The sequence below is a fragment of the Vanessa tameamea genome, chromosome 13 (genome assembly GCF_037043105.1).
Source record: "Vanessa tameamea isolate UH-Manoa-2023 chromosome 13, ilVanTame1 primary haplotype, whole genome shotgun sequence".
Lineage (NCBI taxonomy): Eukaryota > Metazoa > Arthropoda > Insecta > Lepidoptera > Nymphalidae > Vanessa > Vanessa tameamea.
The window spans coordinates 3,157,045-3,176,940 of NC_087321.1; the positions used below are offsets into that span (position 1 = coordinate 3,157,045).

At 32.3% G+C, this 19,896-nt stretch overlaps 1 protein-coding gene across 1 annotated transcript in view; it reads right to left on the reverse strand.

Annotated features, from left to right (window-relative positions):
• LOC113397844 (BMP and activin membrane-bound inhibitor homolog) overlaps positions 1-16,688 on the reverse strand; it is a 58,584-nt gene extending 41,896 nt beyond the window's left edge. The window contains exon 1 of the mRNA XM_026636362.2: positions 16,246-16,688. Within this exon, the coding sequence (XP_026492147.2) occupies positions 16,246-16,351 (106 nt within the window). The 5' untranslated portion in view covers positions 16,352-16,688. The remainder of the gene's footprint in view (positions 1-16,245) is intronic.
• Between the last annotated feature and the right edge of the window lie 3,208 nt (positions 16,689-19,896).

Below are 19,896 nucleotides of genomic sequence, written 5' to 3' on the forward strand. Positions count from 1 at the left end.
CGATAATACGAATAACTGAGCGCCGGCTGATAGTCAGCTATGTATAAATTAAACATCGTAATTTTTCTAATTGAAAACATTTTAAGCTTAATTTTCTCTATAGTACAATGCAAAATATATTCTAAATGAAATAAAATTCACAATTTAATATTGTTGTTCAGTTGGTTTCACGTTCAAACGACCACAAGAATGAACTGTGGTCGCAGCGGTTACTACACTAAATCTGGTTTCCACACTACCGGACGAGTTCAATCTCCTCTCCTAACAAATCTTCGTAAAGACCAGAAGTTTTGTTGTATATCAGGAACCAGGGTTCTCCAATGGGAGTCTATTGAGTCTAAGACGGTTACTTATTTATGGACTAGTTGATTGGCAGTATTGAACAGTATAAAAGGATAAGAAACGACGTGTCTAGACACAGTTTAGTGTCAAAGATTATCTTTAAATCTTCTACATTGACAGTAATCAAGATTTATTCGACATTCACGTTCAAAGAGTCATTCTACAAATGTAATGCCATTATTACTTCATTTTCTAACATTGTATTACACAGCGAGGCGTCCAGTGCCATGTTTTGCATCGTATTTGGAATCGTTGGTCGTAGTGTCGTCTGCATACATTTGCGTCGGTGCAATAGATGTCCATGAGTTTTAGTTTACATTTGCGTCAGCGCCTCCCAAATCCTATTTGCGTTTTAGATTGTTTCATGGAACAGCTAGTCAAGCGATTATGACCCGTATTGTTTCGTGTTTCATATAAAATTTTGTAAGGTATTATTTATTTATTGGTCTAGATATTTTAAACTCTTACAAATTATTCTTCATATGTCTAAGAACATTCAGACTATTTATATTTGAATTTCGACTGCTTGCTTTATGTCACTGGTAACAGAATTGACACATTAAATTCAACTATTACTAAGTTCAGCTGTTTGATAGCAAGCCTTGATATCGGCGCCTCGCCCCCGCGAACAAGTTGCATTTACCTACAGCTCCTGCATTATAACAGATAGATAAACAAACACATTGGCGCCGTCTTATTTGTGTACGTAAGCTTTGACGCTAATATTGCGAAATGAACTGTTTCTTGAAGTTTTATTGGCAAATAAGAATAATTTAATTACTACACCTAGCTGTAACTTGAAATGCTTAATAGATATAAGAATGTATACACTATGTTACATAAGCGATAAATGTCGACGACTTAAGTAAAGTTAAGCTTCATAGATAGATTCAATTACGGTTTTGTTAAACGTTTCTGCGAATCAATTAAAATTAAATGTTGTAAACATTGATTATCTTTAACACGACGCAATGAGTGCCGTAATTCTATTAAAAAAAAAACTCGATTTTAAATTCGATATAAGTTAACTAACTAATATCGATTGGTATATAATCGAGTCTATTACAAGATTCGCTAGTCAATTAATTGGGCATAATGAACGACGATTATCGTTAAATGTGCATCGAAATTACGAGCACTACCCCTTAATAGCTTTCGTTTAAGTTTTCTGTTACTAGGTTAAATATCTAATATGTATGAACAATTTATATGAAGGCCTTCGAGTTAGTTAATAATAATTATTTATACGCATGTTTTTCTATGTTTGGTAATTGAAAACGTATTGGTCACGAATGTTAATTCAGTTTGCAATTTGTGCGAATCAATATTAATTAACGAGTTTCCAAACAGAGTATCTGTCAATTTTCGCTTATTAGGGTTGCCAGCACAATTACTGTTTTAATAAATATTTTAGTGTTGCAAGTACGAAAAATTAAGTTCGTTAATACTTGAAAATTTTATCCGTATACGTATTAAGTTTATTAAATCATATGTAGTCAATTTTTTAATAGATATTTATAAAACTTAAACTTATAATCAGCATATGATGAAAGTTAAGTTGCTACTTGTAATATCGATAGCACATAGATTAGTACGTATCTATAAGTAACATACGTACTGACAAGATCGTATTACTCTATATAAGGCAAGACGTCTATGTTAATATGAAACTACATATTAAATAAAATAATCTACTATAATTATTATGTAGCGGAATTTTTTATTTTAAAAATCAGCCTCAACCATTTTTATTGATGTTTTAAAGCAAATTATGAATGCCTTTAATTACACCTTAGAATAATATAAAAAAAAAAGAAAAACAGTAAGTTACGAGCGATTTAATAGGACACATTTCTGATACAAAATAATGTTTTTCGTAAAAAAGACTGTGTGTATAAATACCGATATTTGGATATACGATATATGATCATTTACGTATACTTGTTTTATTGTAATTATTCTTTATAATAAAATGAATTTATTATTAGAAAATTAATCTGCAATCATTTTGCACAGATAATTACAGAAAACAAATTAGACCAACTATAACGTCTAATAGCTGAGACTAATTTCAAATAAAAGAATTAATTGAAAATTAAAAATATTTATTTATGTTAATTTGTTAATGTAGATTTTCCACACGCCTGACTGGAGACACAAAACCGAAACGATTTTGTTTTTCGGATGTTTTATGACAAAAATGTTACAAAGCATCAATAAAAATGTTATTACAGCAATTAAATAATGTTTTAACACCACAGCTATAGAAATACCAATTATCTTACATCAATTACGAGTTTATTAATAAAATGTTGATGTAGGTGTGAAATAGACAGCAAAGTTAAATGTAGACAAACCAGAAATTGTACGAAATTACATTCGCCCACACTACGGTCGTTGAAAAATCACGCTAATACACGATCAATTCTATAGTAATTCTATCTGATAACAATTAACTTAATTAAGAATAACATTTATTATAAGCTTTTATTTAATTTTGTTTGTTTGTTTAGATTAAATGTAACAAGCTGAATTAGAAATATTTCAATCTTTCAGAGTTGAAATTATAAATATTGATTCAGTTCAGATGACAATGTATTTTCATGATACGTCCTGATTGTACATTAAGACTTGGCTCGAGGATACCTCCTCAATTCTCTACATTCAACAACAACAACAACATGTACAGCCTGTAAGCCTGCTGGGCTAAGGCCTCCTCTCCCTTTGATCACATTCCACCACGCTGCTCCAATGCGGCTTGTTGTATTCCTACATGTTTCTAATTTCGTTGAAATTATTCGGAAAGTAAAATTTTCTCATATATAATGTTTAAATATATTTTCATGAAACACTACTATCCGATATTCGTATTTTCTGAGACTACTCTAGACCCAGTTAATAGGAGCTGCTGAATTACGCCTCGTTAATAATTCTATATTTTTTGACGAATCGTTTCCTACATACACATAGTAATAGCTTACGTTAACCCCTTGGTATAAGATACATTATAATAGCAGGCTCATGAAAGCACTGTTGAATTACTTATAAAATTAATTAAAATAGGTTTGAACCGGTTTTCGCTGGTTCTCACTAGTTACAATTTTACATTAATTTAAATACTAATATTACCCACATACTAATAATTCAATGCCGTTAATCTTCATATATTAGAATATTATGAAACATTTTCACACTAAAACACTGTTTTCTTTGGACGTGAGAAATATGTCGAGAGCTTCTCGAAACGATTCAAAGGCAAGGTTATTTTGAACTTCTATGTAATGTGTTAGAACGCCAAAATAACTTTTACAAAGTGTGATTTGAAGTTCAGATACGTATGTTAATAGATGTTTTTAGGACTATGATTGTAGATGTAGAAAGTTATTTTATAATCAATAGATTTTGAGTAATTGCAAATTTGTAACCTTAGTTATTTATATATTTTTTTATTTATACTAATAAGAAATAATTGAAGTTTTTATACAAAAGTGTTGTATAATTATTTCGATGGATTGACACCGGTTTCGTAATAATCTCATGGAGTGGACCACCGGGTAAGCGGAAAATGAAAACATTGATTCCAAATAAAATGTATAATTGCTTACAATATTAATATGGCTAAATTAGTTTGACTCTGATAATCTTTCAAATTTTTGAGTTGTAATAGTATCTGAATTTGGACTGGGATTCTATAGATTCATCTATTGTGCCTATGCCTACTTTTAAACCTTGCTAAGTTAACATATATTTTATGCAAACGTGTCTTCGTGATATGCAGTGAAATAAATTTTCATAGATTCAGTTATTTTTATCTTCGGATAATAACGGTTTCCGTCTTGATTATGAATTTCGAAATTCGAATTTAAATAAATATGACATAATACAATTGACTATTGAATGATAAAAAATGTACTATTTTATTTAAAAATCCTTAAATGTTAAAGTATCTGAATCGAATCAAATTAAGACATTTAAATGTTTTTATTTATTTGATATCAAAGATTTTATGATACTATGAGTCATTTTAAATAAATTATCAGATCGTTATTTTGTTTGATGAATTAAAGAATTACGCAATTAACAAATTTTCAATTAACAAATACTATTCGTTCCGAATTTAAATAATATGTTTTTGTACATATTCTACATTTTTTTTACCGAAATTGTTACGGATGTATCTTAAGTCATTCAAACGCATGAATACTGTTCCATAATTAAATAAAATTAATAAGGTTTAGAAGCTTAATTTTATTTAATATGTAAAACGAAGAAATTCATTACAACATCGTGATGTAACAAGGCAATAAAAAAAAATGATTAATCAATGTATGTAAATGCACCGTTCCAAGAGATCGTAACATATTACCGACCACCCAGATGTGGTGATGAATCAAGGAAGTCTGTGCAATGATTTAACCATAGCCGTGGAAGTACCGATTCGTTTACGTCTTTACGAGACATTTTGCCTCATTAATTTAATGTTCCATGTTTAAAAGGTGTCAATTAAGAATTCAATGAAATATCCCGTATACAAGTAACAAATGGTTCTTAATAATGAATAGTTTTTTATTGATTAATTGAATCGAATCTGTTTTTTTTTTTGTTTGAGAAAAAATGTGTTGTTTTAATCGATCAATTAGCAATTATGAATTAGGTACATGATTTGCTATTGTGATTATTTTTTTAAGAATAATTCAATATAATACCTTTATAGTTAAATTAATTAAATATTGTAAAATTAAATACATATTTATCGCTAATTAATTTAATGTAAAATAATTTAAAATGTATAAGACCGATTTACTTAATAATAAGGCTGGAGCTTCACCGTCTTGTAATTTTTTTTTTATTTTAAATTAATTAAAAAAAAAAAATAGGCTGTAGGCATTCATATCACAACTTTGCTACTCAATGTGTTAGTGTGCTACGTGTGTAGGGAGGGTTGTCAAAAATGTTTTACTAAATTTACCGTTTCTTGCCGCTATATACGAATGATTTTATCTATATATATATTAATAAGGGTGAAATCTTTTAACGAATATGACGCGGTCGGATGAGAATGAATCTGACTAAGTATATAAAGAGCAGTGCAGAAAGGTGATATGATCATATAATATGGATTAAAATGACATTAAATTAATAAAAAAAATATTACACACACTAGCATGCGTTTGACACACAACAATGGAAAAAAGCATCTAAGTTAAAAATCAATGACGTATTCTTTGACATTTGAGTGTGTATTATTGCAAATGATAAAGTATAGTCCAATTAAATCTTAATTTCCTTATCTTTCGAGACCTAGTGTCTTATATATTTGTAACTCACAAAAGAGAAAGAGCTATATCTATATATATTTTCGTATATATACATATGAAATGTTTCACTTTTATGTTTAAGAAAACGAGATGTTTAGATTAATTTCGTAAGTAATTCTATATAAAACGATTATCGACAGCCCTAACCTGCCTGTATGTGAATATGCAAATTCTCGAGTCCTTAAATAACCGGACCCTATGATGGCGAAAGAATCCATTACGAATTCAAAATGAGTATCAACGATGTACATTCGCTAGATTATTCCTCAATCGATATTCAAAAATCAATGACACCCGTGTTGCGTTCAATCAATCACTCCAAGGAGACAAGACACGCTCGCTGACTGCATAATTATTATGACCACGACCGTTGAATGTTACTAACGATATTAAAAATGGACACAGAAGTAAGCCTTTGAGACAGAAGCGTTACAAAAAGGTGTTTACCTTCCCAATTTTTGTAACTCATCAAGACCACTTTTCCTCTCGAGCGGAGAACGGGACCTAGTAAATAGCGGAAGCGTCAAAACGATCCACAAACTCTATGATAGAAGTCTTCGATTGCATTTCAGAGGTTTTAGCAGATACGATACCCACATAACCCGATCTTCAGAAGGTATTCGAAGATTTCCTGTATGTGAACAAAAACAGTTGTCAAGCTAGACGTGATGCTATCGACCTGAAACCTGTATTCCGTCGAGCAGAACTTTGTAACTAATCTTTTGAACTTATTTTAGTGAAGGTGTTTTGTAAGTAGAATTACAGTTTGTTTATGATCTAAGACCACCTCTCCTTGTTAAGAGATTATTTCATATAATGTGACCGATATATTTTTTTTGGATTTTTACGACATTATAAAGGCGAAACACAAATTTTTGGTGAAGAATACTTGATGTTATTAACTCATCCTCATTCAAACTTCAGTATGTCAATACGAGAATTCAATTAATTTTAGTCACGAAGTTGTCGATGGGCATGTTTGTTTAAATCGATGGTAGAGTTTTATCGCTAAGCAAATTACATCGAATAGTTTTATCAGTTGCTATGAATACTTTAACAGACTAACAATTTTGCAAATTTGTATCTTAATGTAAAAATATTTTTAACTGTAAAAAGGTTTTAGCTCCAATTCAAAAAAGGACAGATATTTTAACCACTATATAATACTTGGTAAATAAAAAAAATACCAAAGCTGTTCTAATTTTAAAAATAATTCGCATTGTATAGTTTTTTCCTCACTTAATCAGTTTATGTTAATACATAATTTATGATTCAAGATCACTTCAACTGCAGTATCATTGTTTCTTTTTGCACATTTCATAAACGATTCAACAATTTCTTGTTCTATGAATGAATGTATGTCTTTATTTAATATTCTCGACTATGAAGCTCGTTTGCAAATACATATTTATAATGTAAAAACGTTTTATTCATAAGATCGCCCACACAGTCGTGAAAAACCAACGTTTCTATGTTAAGAGCAATGAAATTTTCATTCATAATTTCTATTTATCTTTACAATGTATCTCGGTGAATTGCTAGTTGTATTATACAGACTTCAAAATGTGTTATTTTTGTATATTTTTTAATTGTATAATAATCTTTTAAAAGGTTTCATAAGATTATTGCGTTCTCATTTGTTTACGTCTTGTGTTAAGCTTTAATAGCACAATGAACACAAACGAATTCTGTCTGATTGTAGAATCTAAGTTATGACCTAAAATGTCGATTTTTTTTTGTAATTGCTAGCAAAATCTCGATCAAAAGCTTTAATTATTCAAGCTATGATAGATAATAATTAATACACGATTGCAAATATTGAAGTTGTATACACAATAAATTCTTAGAATACAGAGGATGTGCAGTAGGTATTCGATAGCAGTGTAGCGCCTCAAGATCGAGTCACCTTCGACAAGCCAAGTCGCACTTCGCATACATATCGACTATTTGCAAGTGCATTGCGAAGCGTGAGTTGGATTAATGCTCTATTTGCAAGCCCTATGTACTGTGGAAACCTTTGCATATAACTATTTACGTGAGGAATTTGAAGTTAAAGAATGTTGCCAAGTATACAGACAAATATACCTAATTGTATTAGACTACACTGCGGGAATTTTTATTCATTATATACAATATAGTAGGAGACATTAATAGTTTGAAATGTTTATATTGTTCGGATCGGGTAGACAATAAAATTATTCATTTCTCGATCGAGCAATTAAAATAATTATATAGTGTAGTGTCTAAGGAGTTATTGTAGCGTAAATTTAATGTTTTAATTTCAAATCACTTAATATGTGAACGTTTCACTTTAATTACATGAATAAATAGCTTTTACGCCACTCGTGAAGTCATTGTAGCGTTTTCTAAACGTTATGGCGTGAGTAATTATTTTGCGTGGGTTATTAATTGTAAGCGCAACGGCGCGTTACGTCCGACCTGTTTCGCGGTTGAAGCGTGAATGCCAGTAGACCGCAGATTGCCGACGCAGGCGCCTATGGCGCCGCTTTTCCGGCTATTACCGGAAGCTAGGTGCAACTGTCGTCTGCAACGATACACTGACTCCCTTGTTTAAGTATCATGTATCCGTTCATATGCTATTTTAAAATAAATCAGTATCAAAAACAGTTTGCATAAACCGGCATTTATTAAGTTAATGATGTAGCTATTGTTAATGAGAGTAAAAGGGAACATGTGCTGATATATATCGGTATGCCATTGTTCTTTAACGAGATGCTTAATGAGCTTCAGTCTCAGATCATAATGCTATCCCAAAATATAACAACAGAATCTCACTAATTAACTAATGTATAGTTTAACAAGTCATGTGATCTTGATATAATTACCACATATTAATTGCCCGCATAATTAAAGCATAAGTCAAATGCAGGACACCTGCTTTTGACTCAATTTGCCCACCCTTTCAAATGCATCGACATCAAGCCGCCACTTTTCGTTATCCCCTCGTCTTCCATTTTAAAATATAGTTAAATAAAATTGGACTTTAACTCGAACAAATAGGGTCTAATATTATTAGAAACAGCAACCTGTACAGGATTTTTGGCGCCAGGTCTAACAATTTGGCGCCAGACAACCGTTAAGAGTCCCCTTCAATTGGTTAAGACTACGGTTGTGGTTCCCAAAATTTGGGGTGACGAATCAGAGAGGGTTTTGTTTATAAATAATTTTTATATGTACATGAGTATTTAAAGTTGATAATAAATATGGGTGAGTCAACTTTCATTTGCGTTTTAAGTGACACGTGGGAATTTTTAACAATGGTAACACTGTTATATACTTACAAATAAGCTCGCGTGGAATTCTTTTCACTTCTTCGATAGAAATTAAATCCATCCTTATCTGTGTATTTTTGTATTAAGATTTCTAAACTGATATTAATTAAATTTCTTGCAAAGCACAATAAAAATAAATATGGCATTTACATATGTATGGTTAGTAAGTTTTGATTGATACATGGGCTGTACCTATGGGAATAAACTCTGCAAAATCCTTGGATACGTTTATAAAAAAAAAACCGTTTTAAATTTTGAGCCGCAGTGACAAATAGAATACTTTGAAAAAGATTTAAATTTAAGTCTAATTTAGTTTTAATATGTAATATTGTGTTGCGGTTTTAGTCAATTTTATCAGAAATTATGGAAAAATTTCTAGTCCTCAGTGAGATAATAATCTATGTATAATATCCATAACAAAGCCGAGATGATTAGAACGCGTGCATCTTAACCGATGAATTCGGGTTCAAACCCAGGTAAGCATCACTGAATTTTCATGTGCTTAAATTGTGTTTATAATTCATCTCGTGCTCGGCGGTGAAGGAAAACACCGCGAGGAAACCTGCATGTGTCTAATTTCAACGAAATTCTGCCACATGTGTATTCCACGAACCCGCATTGGAGCAGCGTGGTGGAATATGCTCCAAAACCTTCTCAAAGGAAGGTGAGGCCTTAGCCCAGCAGTGAGAAATTTACAGGCTGTTAATGTAATGTAAATCCTTAACCTTATAAGGAATAGCAACTTTTGCTCAGCAATGAAACCTTCACGGACTGTTAGTGATAATTACGGAAATAAATTTTATAGCAGAAATATCATAGAAAAAAAAACGCAGACAGTAATCGTGAGTTATTCGTATTGCGTGAAAGCCACTTTCACTTATCTAAGTTTATTACTCGTTATCATGCGATCGAATGATTAGATTTATACTTTAATCATCATTGCGAGGGGCTCGCCCGCAGCTCTACGGGACAAAAATTACAAAGTTAATTATTTAATATAAAATATTGGTGAACATTTTTATAGTGTTCGTATTCTAGAAATTAAATAGACTAAATTCCCTGGACATACCAGGGAATTTAGTCTATTTAATATATGCAAAAATATATGCAATTTAATTTCTGATTCTGAAACCTTTTACAAGCATGTCAACTCTTTTTTAAAAAAGGCAAAATTTAGTAATAGCTTGTAAATACTTTCTACAAAATAATATTTTCAAAGTTGATCAATCTTCTAAGAACGATATAAGAATATATATTCCGTGAAATATAAAACTACTTGAACATAAATAAAATTGAGCTGTCTTACTTTCCAAGCCTTACGTTTGCTTTACCGAATCACTGAACTAGATCTCATGCGTCACGCTAAACAAAGCATTTCGGTGGAATGTTTTACTGAGAAACTTCACAATGAAACATCTTCAAATTATTCCATGAATGTTAATGAGTTCAATGAAAGTATTTAATGCATATCTCACGCTTGCCAATACGTTGCTTTGTTTTTCTTATAAAAACGCAGAAACATAGTGCCCAGAATGTGATGTGCGAAATCTATGAGCAGATATATTGTATTGATATTGCGTATTTTTGCCATAAGTACAAAGGATCGTATGTAACAATTGTTTACTTTAGTTTTCTTATCTTTTGTTTCCATTGATTAACATTCATCCATATAGATTTACAGAGAAAATTTAAATATGCCGCCTTAGAACAAGTTACTAGGTAAACGAGGTACATAAATAACTGCTTAGGTATATTTTTAATGTACTAAATAAAATACTTTATTGTTAGGTGAAAGCAGATATCGTTAGCGCAAGCCTTGCTTGTCACATTAAATAACTTGAACATATTACTGTTGTCCCACTTTCTGATAAGGTTAGGTATACTGTAGAAATAGATCATGAAAATCGATTTGTGGTAGTGAAATCTACATTGAATCTTGGCTACCAAGTGTAACAACTTAAGGTCTCTTTTGAGTGCTTTTATATATGTAACGTATGAATATGATACATTTCTGAAGCATAAACGACAACAAAACTTTCCATAATATTGTTCCATAGTAGTTGATCAAGATTTTATCTGTAACCAAAGACGAGTTTATAAAAATGAAGTTTAGTGATATAAGTACACTTTAAAGAAGCAAAATACTTACATAATATAATACATTTTAATACCAAACATTGGATTTAGGTAAATAAATAAATTATCAAACCGTGCTCGTGAGGATACGTGCCAATAAATCATGAACAACTTAATTTGCGTGAACGCGTATATGCGCGGGCGCAATGTTCATCGTGAAATGATTTATTATACCCGTCTCACAATTTTCATACATTACGTGTGTTTTAACGTTAAATTCAAACATCTCACGTATATTTTAATTGTATGTCATAATTTAAAAAGATATATTACTTATATTTAATACATATTACATCTACATTTTCGTTAAAATACATAGCAATCTAATGTTTGCGTTATATATCTCAGCTTATATTATAAATACGAGAGTGAGTATGTTTGTTACATTTTAACTCATTGTCAGGGAGTACATAAAAGGATAGAGTACCTAACACCTAGCACGTCCCCCTTAATACTACGTAACTTTTAACAAAATAAATTTATGGTAGAATTCTGAATAACCGATATATTTGAAGTTGAAAGCTTACCTACAATTCATTTTATGCTAACTGATTTGGATGCTCGTTTACGGGTTACATTACAGTTGGGAATAAATTTTATGATCGAAGCAGGAATGGGGAATTCATTGGAGGAATCCCATGACGTCACTGGCGCCTGTCTCCCGCGCGTGTCGCCCACATGTTACTTTAGTTAAATCTTTAAATACAAGCAATTATGTACTTTATTCTTAAGTTTTTAATACTATTTTGGTTTATTATATGCAGGACGATGTTATTTTGTGGTTATATTTATCTTATTCAATGGTAATAGATTCGGAGATTTGGGATAGCTTCTTTTGTTTTCTATCTTGGCATTTTAAATGATTGAATAAACTTCAATACTATTATTTGTATAATGTTGTAAGAAAGAATTTACTTGGTGGTAGGGCTTTGTGCAAGCCCCTCTGGGTAGGTACTCACCACCACGGTACCACTCACCGCCAAACAGCAGGACTCAGTATTGTTGTGTTCCGGTTTGGAGGGTGAGTGAGCCAATGTAACTACAGGCACAAGGGACATAAAATCTTAGCTCCCAAGGTTGGTAGCGCATTGGTGATGTAAGGAACGGTTAATATTTCTTACAGCGCCATTGTCTATGGGCGGTGGTGACCAATTACCATAGTAGGAAGTTATACCGGCAAATTGGCCACTTAAAGGTAAACGATCACTATCGCCCATAGACATTGGAATAGACTAACAAAATATTAACTAACATTAACCAGGAAACAATGATTTCCTGTTTTTTTTTTTAAATTACACTAGAGCCCTTCCACCAGGTTAATTTCATGATTTAATGGAAATATGAAAATTATAAAGGTCAAAGGTTAATTTATTCATATCGACTTCTATTGTTCGTAGTTTATGTTGCTGAAACTTAGAATGTAACGTATGTATTGAACATTGAATATAAGACGTTATCAGATAACTTATAATGTCATTGATATTTATTATTATTTATTATAATAGTCGATATTGTCATCTGACGGTCGAGGTCATTGACATTTTAATCTTATCGATTCTAATAATCTTAAACAGGACAAATCCTTGGAATGAAGCAATTATGTTATTATGGACTCTAGATTACTTTAGTTCGATCAAAATCGATCGAGGTGATAGATCTTCACAACTTAATACTAAGATAATAAATTTCATCTGATAAACATACTGGAATGCCAATTTCACTGATACCGCAGAACCAATTGTATTTATTGTACATGCGAATATAATCTCAATCACCGTTGCATATTGTTGAAAATATATAATTTTTTTTTATGTTATAGGGGGCAAATGAGCAGGACGCTCACCTGATGGAAAGTGATTACCACCGCCCATGGACATCTGCAACACCAGGGGGGTTGCAGGTACGCTCTTTTCTTGAAGGTTCCCACGTCGTATCGGTTCGGAAAAACCGCCGGCGAAAGCTGGTTCCACAGAGTGGTTGTCCGAGGCAGAAAATGCCTTAAAAATCGCGTTGTTGTGGATTTGCGGACATCTAAGTGGTACGGGTGAAATTTAGAATTTTGGCGAGACGGCCAGTTTATGAGGTGTCTACGGTACTGTTGTCTGCATAGCAGTGAATGTTTCTGATTTGCAACAAGCCATTGATATGCAGAAGAAACAGAGTGGGAGATAGAACTCAGCCTTGTGGAACACCAGCATTGACGAATTTTTGGTCGGAGCATGCACCGTCGACAACGACCTTGATGCTCCGATCCGCCAAAAAGCTGTCCAATTGCATAATTTCCCGGGAAGCCCATAGGAAGGAAGCTTCGAAAGAAGCGTTTTGTGCCACACGCGATCGAAGGCCTACGCTATGTCCAGATTGGCTGCTAATGCCTCCAAGGCAGCCTGCGTAGGATTGCCGGAAAAGACGCGTTAAGACCGGTGCCAACTCGGGAGCACATGTCTGTAGCACGATTGGAGGGATGCCATCGGGTCCACAAGAGTTATGAATGTCCAAGGAAAGAAGTGCTTTACGAACTGCACTTTGCCGGAATTTAACCTCCGGCATCGTGGTATCACATCGCTGGATTGTTGGTGGTGAATTTCCTTGCTCATCCAGAGTCGAATTCGACGCGAAGAGAGAGCCTAAAAGATCAGCTTTCTCCCTCGCGGTATGGGCTAATGACTCACCGTCCTTGTGCAGAGATGGAAAGGAAGGCTAACAGAAATTCACTAAAACAGCCTTAGCGAGACCAGAACGCCCGTGTTCCGGAAGGGACGCGCACCAGTTTCTCGCCAATTCTGCCAATATACTCCGTCTTCGCTTTAGCAATCACGTTTTTGAAGGACCTGGAGGCAGAGTTATATTCCTTTCTGAATACGCTGGTCTTTACATCACGAGACGCCTATGCGTTAACCCAGTCATGGTAACGTTCCCATTTTCGGCGTGAAGCCGTTTTGCAAAAACGACCAAACCAGGGCTGGAACTTGCCGCCGATGGGCACCGCAGAATATGGAATGAACAGTTCCATACTCTGAAGCACCACATCAGCAACAGAGTCAGCAATAACGCTCGGATCATCCGGCGAGAAACAAACCTGCCCCCATGGGTAGGATGCAAAGAAGGACCGTATCCCATCTCAATCTGCTGACTTGTAGTGCCACACCATCATGTTTGGGGGAGGGGGATCGGGCCTCCGAGACTATCACATACCAGACGAAACGCGGTAGCATAGCTACCACTACGCCGGTTTTAAGTGAGAGAGTGGTACTTCCCCGGGCGTGCCGGCTCATTCGGTTGCAACCCGAAGGTATGCAGTGTGGCACTACCACTTGAAGAAAAAAAAATAGTTTGAAACGTTTAAGAATAGAAAAGGTTGACGAGGTACGGCGCCAAGTCTGGCTGTTATCAGATCGCTTCGATACCTATTTTATCGGTTTGATGACGTCACACGATCGATATCCGAAAACATGACGATACTTGTTAAGATATATTACGTTTACGCGATTAAAAGTAACTTTCACACTTACAACTATAAAAACTTAACTAAAGACGGGTTTATTAATTTCTTGAATAATGAAATACCTTCCTTTAATTTCTGAATAAGTTAATTTCATATTGATCGTATTAGAATAGTGAGTCCTGTTAACGGTATTTATATGCTTACTACATAGTATTAAAATTATATTTGTTTAACGAAAATCTATATTCATTTTTCTACCGCCAAACAACAATACTGAGCATTGTTGTAGCAATGGTGATCACTTACCCTTATGCCACCTATTACCCTTACTATCGATTATTTTATACTTTTAATATATTTAATCGTTTTGATTAACCCAAGGTATAAAACACTGCGTTTCGTAGGATTTAGTACATATAATAATTCACGGCAGTCAATGTCTACTGACGATTTTGCCTGTTACATATTACATAAGGGCATTTATAATATATTATATAAATACTATCTGTAATACTAGCTATCTTATGCGGTTATATCCTTAAGCTTTAGTCTTAAAAATTGGTTCATATACGGCTACTCTTAAGCCACTTTCTAGAATCTTAGCGTAATGTAACATAACCAAATATACCTTCAATAAACGGACTATGTACAAAAAAATTATACAAACTCGCCAGAATTATAATATAGATATAGATTATAAAAACACATACCGAAAATAAAGCCATTAGTGTCGATGATTTGGTAGTCAAGACAAGATTTGACTGACCTCCTGTGATAATATGTGACCCTAGTAACTTTTTAACACTCCGTTTGAAGTTAATCGTAATTTATGCGATTGTTTTTTTAAAATTATAAACTAGTTCTCGTTTAAAATCCCGTCTGTTTATTTAAAAAGCATTTTATGCCTTTGTTAATTATTTTTTAGGCCTTATTAGGAATGCTTTATGCATGAAATATTGCTTAAATGTTATTTCTTGCTTGATTAATAAAAAAAAAGTAATAAAACTCGCCATAACAATTTGCATATTAGAATTAAGAATACTATAGGAATTATAATTTATATTTGATGCGATTAAGAGATCATTGAAATAGGGAAGCAATTAAATAAATATTTGTAGTAACACCAGTGTTACATTGTAAATCACAGATAAAATATTTTTGTGATACATTGAGATGGGTGTAGTTGAAGCGTGTGAAATAATGTTAATGGAAATACACGTTTTTTTTTTAAATAATTTACATAACTATTGGAAACAAGATATAGCTAATGAATACGTCAATTGTCAATTGACATCAACAGTATGCTAATAGAGCAAGTAAAAAAAAAGATAGAAGAGTAAATGTTACCGTCGGAAATATAATTCTACTATATTAGAATATGTACTTCGTATAAAAAATAATGTATACCTATTTCAGATTTTGTGAGCTAGAACTACCTATATATAGATAGTTCGAAATAATTCAGCTCAAATTGCAAAATTAACTTACTTAATCAAATATAAGTTATTGTTAATTCGTGTTAATAAGTTGTTACAGATAATATAGAATAAACTTTAATATTTTGCTTATTATCTCATAAATATACTTGTACCAACAATAGGATGAGTTAAGAAATGCCTTAAAACTGATATATACAGCAATAAACTTAAATTTAATATAATAATGTTATTTTTATGTTTGTTTATTGTTATTTGTCAACAAATCCACTTACCAGTTAATCCGAGATCTGATGATTCCGAGGAAGATTCGTCACTAAGCGCCGACGAGAGGTGGTACAGAATGAGCACCAAACACACGCTAAAATTAACTACGGCCATTGCTTTGTCAATTAAAATCTATTGCCACAAACAGAAACGCATGAAAATCACCATTACCGAAATATCAAACAAGATTTTTTTCTGTTCTTCATCAGTCATCACAAATTTATATCACTTGAAATATCCTTATAACATAAACACAGTTTAATTGTTTAACACTTATCTAATAAATTGTTTGCAACACGCTGTAGTAATTAATTTTCCCAATTATTGTACATATACTTTTAAGCAATATGTAAACACGCGTTCATGGTATTTGTAAATTAGGCGACACATGTATACCGCGACGCAGTCAAAACTCAACTAATGGCCGGCGGCAGCCGGCGTCAGGCGTGCGCCATGCGGCGGGTGCCGGGTGCCGGGTGCGTCATGCGTGTGTGAAAGAAACAAGCGTGAAGAAGAGCGAGCAAGAGAATTGCACAGAAAGCTAGTTTAGTCAACACCAATATATCGATTATCGATACATAAAATATGTTATTAATTGTTCATTGTGAAGATCAATTTTCCTATAAAATAAATCACTGATGGCTTGGACCGTAATCTAACTTTAATTTACTAAAAATCCAGACTAAATATAACAAATTTCCTAAATATAAAACTGACATAAAAATATTTCTAATTTTTTCTAATATATTCCGTAAAAACGTTACTTGCAGCTACATATTTTTTTATAAAATACTGAATCAATAACTGTTACTTTATTGATTAGTGAATGTTAAAATAAGGTCTATCGATATTTTCGGAACTTTTGTCAGCACTTTATTCATACTAGACGATGCACGGTAATAATATTTATCTTTTTTGCTTTGAGCCGTATCTTCATTTTGTAAAGTCGTATTTTGTTTGTATAGATTTTGAGTGGAATTAAGAATTGGTGAAGCGCCAGGCATTTTGTGCGCGGCCACGCGGCTTGCATTCTGTTGTTTTTGTTGCTACTTTCTATACAATGACTCTGTCTAACAGTTCTATGACTACCTTTGCTTCTTTATTATTAATACGAGTTTAAAGCACCGGCTAATTTTTGTAATAATACCCACACAAATATTTTAAAAAATGTGTATTGTAAATAAAATTTCTTAACTTATTTTATTAATGATTTTAATAAGAAAGCATTATTTTAAATTATCATTAATAATATAGTCTACTATATTACTGGAGACATTATTATTATTTTATCTTAGTATATCTCTTGAGTCAATTTTTTTAAGTTGATGTGTCAATATTATTATAATTATAGAAGGCTGGATACGAAACTGGTTGGATAACGAAAAACAAAGAATGGCTATAAAAATGCTAAATTGGACAATCGAACATATCATTCGAAATTCGAAAACGCAAACTGGAGCTGAACGTAAGCGGAGAAAGCACAGAAAAAACAAAGGCATCCATCTCACGAAGCCTTTGTTACAGGAATGCGTCCTGCGTCCAATACTCCAATGCATAGCCGTACAAGGACAAGGGTGACCAGGATGAAAATTTAAAAAATATGATATGTTTATATCATCGTTTTTTATACTGTATTAGAGTCGTGTCTTTAGTTTTTGTTTTTCCAATAAATTGACAAAGACCGTATACTAATCTTACCGTCTTTATTAATATTATAAATTCCAAAGTGAGTTTATTTATTTGTTCGTTCATTACGCTTTCACGTCTTAACTCCTCAACTTATTTTTAGGGGTACTAATTCCGTTTTCTCTGTCAGAATATTATGGAACATTCTATTTTATATTCAAAATTAGAATATGTATTAATATTCGTACCTGTAACCTTTTTTTTCTGATTTTATTAATTTAAATTAAAAGTTTACTTCATTCGATGTATTAATGAGGGTATGTGTTATTTGTTTGAAATTTTTATTTATTTATGTTAATCGAGTCTCGCTGTTTGATATTCGTATAATAATCATAAGGTTAGTATATTTTTTTGTTATGGATCAATGTACGAACTTTTCATCTTTTATTGAAATGTGGAACCTTCAAATTATGATATTTTATGTTTGTTTATTAGATCTAATCAGCTATAGCTTATAAAGATAATTGAATCTTATGTGCCAAATCTTGAAACCTTTAAATTAAAAATATTTTTTATGCATAGGCGTAGCCCGGTACGGTTGTCACGGACCTAACTGGAATAGAGTTAAAAAAAAGATATTTTCACGTTAAAACTTTCGTCGTGAATTTTATTTGTCGTCGAAGTAACCTAAACATTATAAATGTATAGCTTCTATTTACCTATACTAGTGTTCACTCGGTATTCAAAAATCTATTATACGAAATGGAATTAACCAACATTTTTCCTAAACTTATTTCCTATATATATTATTAATGATATAAAGCTCTTCAAAGGCTACTACACAAAAAAAAGAGGAAAAACAACATTTGTATCGATACTATTTTATTTTTGTCTATCTATTTCGTAGGTTCCCGAGGCATGTACTTGTACACTTAGCAATTTGGATCAGTTCCTTTGAGAGCTATATTGATGAGAAGCTTTGTGGGAACCCATCTAAGTAGGTTTGTACCTATTTGGGTTGTCCCAATCATCATATATTTAACCAAACAGCAACTAAATGTGTTAAGTTTGTGTTCAGGTTTAAAGAGTGAGTGAACCAGTGTAACTACAAACACAAGGGACATAGCAAATTAGTTCCTAGTGTTGGTGGCGCATTGGCGATGGCAAATGTTAAATTTGTACAATGTCTATGAGAGATGGTGACCAATTTCCATCAGGTGATCCATTTGCTAGTCTGCCTAATTATCAAATATTTAAAAAAAACATTATGTATATAGATATATTTTATCTTTTTACTAACAAATGGCAACACTCAAAATGTTAAAATATCCATGGTCACCCTATCGTATAATGATGTATAATGACTCCTTCTCGGTTACCAAGCATCCAGAATACGTAAACTTTTTCGATTGATTACATTCTTAAAAATCGACTTAAGTTTTTGTTAATTGCTTACGAATGAGTTTTATTCCGTTCGAATTAGTTATTTGAAGAATTTTTAGTTTCGTTTTAAAATTGTTTAAGCAGATTTTTTTAGGTATTCCTATAGAAATTATAAATATTCAAGTCGTTTTGCTTGCTTGAATTGAGCTGGTGTCGTAAGCAAACTTTGTATAAATAATTAACAATGGTTTTTATTTACCTTTGAATACATAAGAGCATAAATAATGGTAATTTTTTCGATTGTGGCGCCTAAAGTATGGCAAACTAGACTAGTTATAAAGTACTTCGGATTAATATATTAATGAATACCTTATGAGTAAAATGCAAAAGACTACCTTTTGCAGGAATTCTTTGAACAAATAAAACAATAGCTTGTTTTAAAAGCCAATTTTAAAGCTTAATTACACGGAAGATTATTCTGAGAAGACTCTCTCTGTGTTTGGTCACGAAACGCGCGACAAATATTATGAATACTGTCTAACATTTGGAAGTTTAATTTTATGCTTACTTTTCATGATGAATTTTACTAAAGTGACTTTAAATTTTTTCCAAATTATAGTGTAAAATCGTTTTAAAATATTCTACGAAAT